This window comes from Aplysia californica, unplaced genomic scaffold, assembly GCF_000002075.1.
Source record: "Aplysia californica isolate F4 #8 unplaced genomic scaffold, AplCal3.0 scaffold00717, whole genome shotgun sequence".
NCBI classification, from domain to species: domain Eukaryota; kingdom Metazoa; phylum Mollusca; class Gastropoda; order Aplysiida; family Aplysiidae; genus Aplysia; species Aplysia californica.
In genome coordinates this window covers 53,280-54,637 of record NW_004797987.1, presented here as the reverse complement: position 1 = coordinate 54,637, position 1,358 = coordinate 53,280, and the positions used below count along the sequence as shown (strand labels likewise).

Below are 1,358 nucleotides of genomic sequence, written 5' to 3'. Positions count from 1 at the left end.
ACAACTTTACAACAAACAAAATGTGAGGCATTGTGGTGAAATCAGGCGCTCTTCAAAATTATGAAATCATAGAATTCGGCATTTTTTTCTTGGTTGGGGGGGGGGGTGATAGGCAATTTTTTTTCTAATATTATTCTTTTTACGGCTCAACACCTTTGATGTCCATTTAAAAACACATTTCTTTTTGTTTGGATTTTACTGAAAAACGTTGATTAAAGGCACACGAAAATGTAAATTGTCAGTTCCCAAGGACTCTCAAGCCTTGGAAACCACCAAACTTTGGTGGCTATTTTTTCTCTTATTTTACCTTTGAAAACAGGTGACAACCGCCTCCTTCAATCCACAATATCTCGACTTCTAGTAAAGATAGATGGATACATTTTTTTCATCGAAACCAAGACACATTAACAGCTTTAAAATCATACCGATAACTCTGTATGCCCAACAATTGACGAGAGCCTGTTTTCCATTGTGTCGTGACTCAAATAGAAAAGTGGAACGGACAAAACGTCCAGATTTCTTTATTTTCCCCGTACCCCGTGCTGTGGCCGGGCGGTTAGTGCGCTTGTCTCCAAAGCGGAAAGTCTGGGTTGAGCCTCGTTTCAGATACGGATTTTTTCGCCCCCTCCTGCCCACCCAGCAGTAATGGGTACCTGGCTTCGAGTTGGGGAAGTAAAGGCGGCGTGGAAAGGAACTGGCCACCCTACCACAATATGCCGAAGGCCCAAGAAGTTGTCTCACTAACAAGGCAATCCCCAATGTCCGGATATGATGCGGGAACAACTTTCCTTTACCTTCACCCCGTTGCTACATCGGGCACTCTTTGTACGTGTTCTCGTCATCAAAGCCTCTATAAATAAATCATTGATGGTCTGGTCTGGTCTCGTCAGGGTGGAGATGATCTTCCAGGTGTGGATCACCGATCTGTTGGAGAGAGGCATCCCGCTGAGTCAGCCCTACAAGCTGGAGGAGCTCCTCACGTCAGACGTGGAGATCAGCAAGTGGGTGGCCATGTTGTTGTTGTTGATCACTTAAATTGGTCGCTTCTAAGAGCAAGGGGGCTATCCCGAAATGTGCTGTTTTGAGAAAATCGAAGGTAAGTTTTTGCCCTTTATTCAGTTTCTTTAAAAGACACGGAGAATTCTTCTTTCTTATCAAACATCTATCGTCCTTATCTCCCCTTCTTCTTTTTTTATGTTTGTTATTCTCTTGTAACACCTCAAATCTTATGGCGCTCATATGACCTTATGCAGTTGAGAGCGCCGTAAAATCTTCTACTAAAAAAAAATACGAAAAAATTTTTCTATAACCAAACAGATATTTACACCAATGAAACCAAACTTCTCCTATAGGTAGGG

At 42.5% G+C, this 1,358-nt stretch overlaps 1 protein-coding gene across 1 annotated transcript in view; it reads left to right on the top strand.

Annotated features, from left to right (window-relative positions):
• Positions 1–738: 738 nt before the first annotated feature.
• LOC101851371 (dynein heavy chain 10, axonemal) overlaps positions 739–1,358 on the top strand; it is a gene marked incomplete in the record, with an annotated part of 20,667 nt that continues 20,047 nt past the window's right edge. Inside the window, 1 exon segment of the mRNA XM_013088285.1 lies at positions 739–1,001. Within this exon segment, the coding sequence (XP_012943739.1) occupies positions 769–1,001 (233 nt within the window).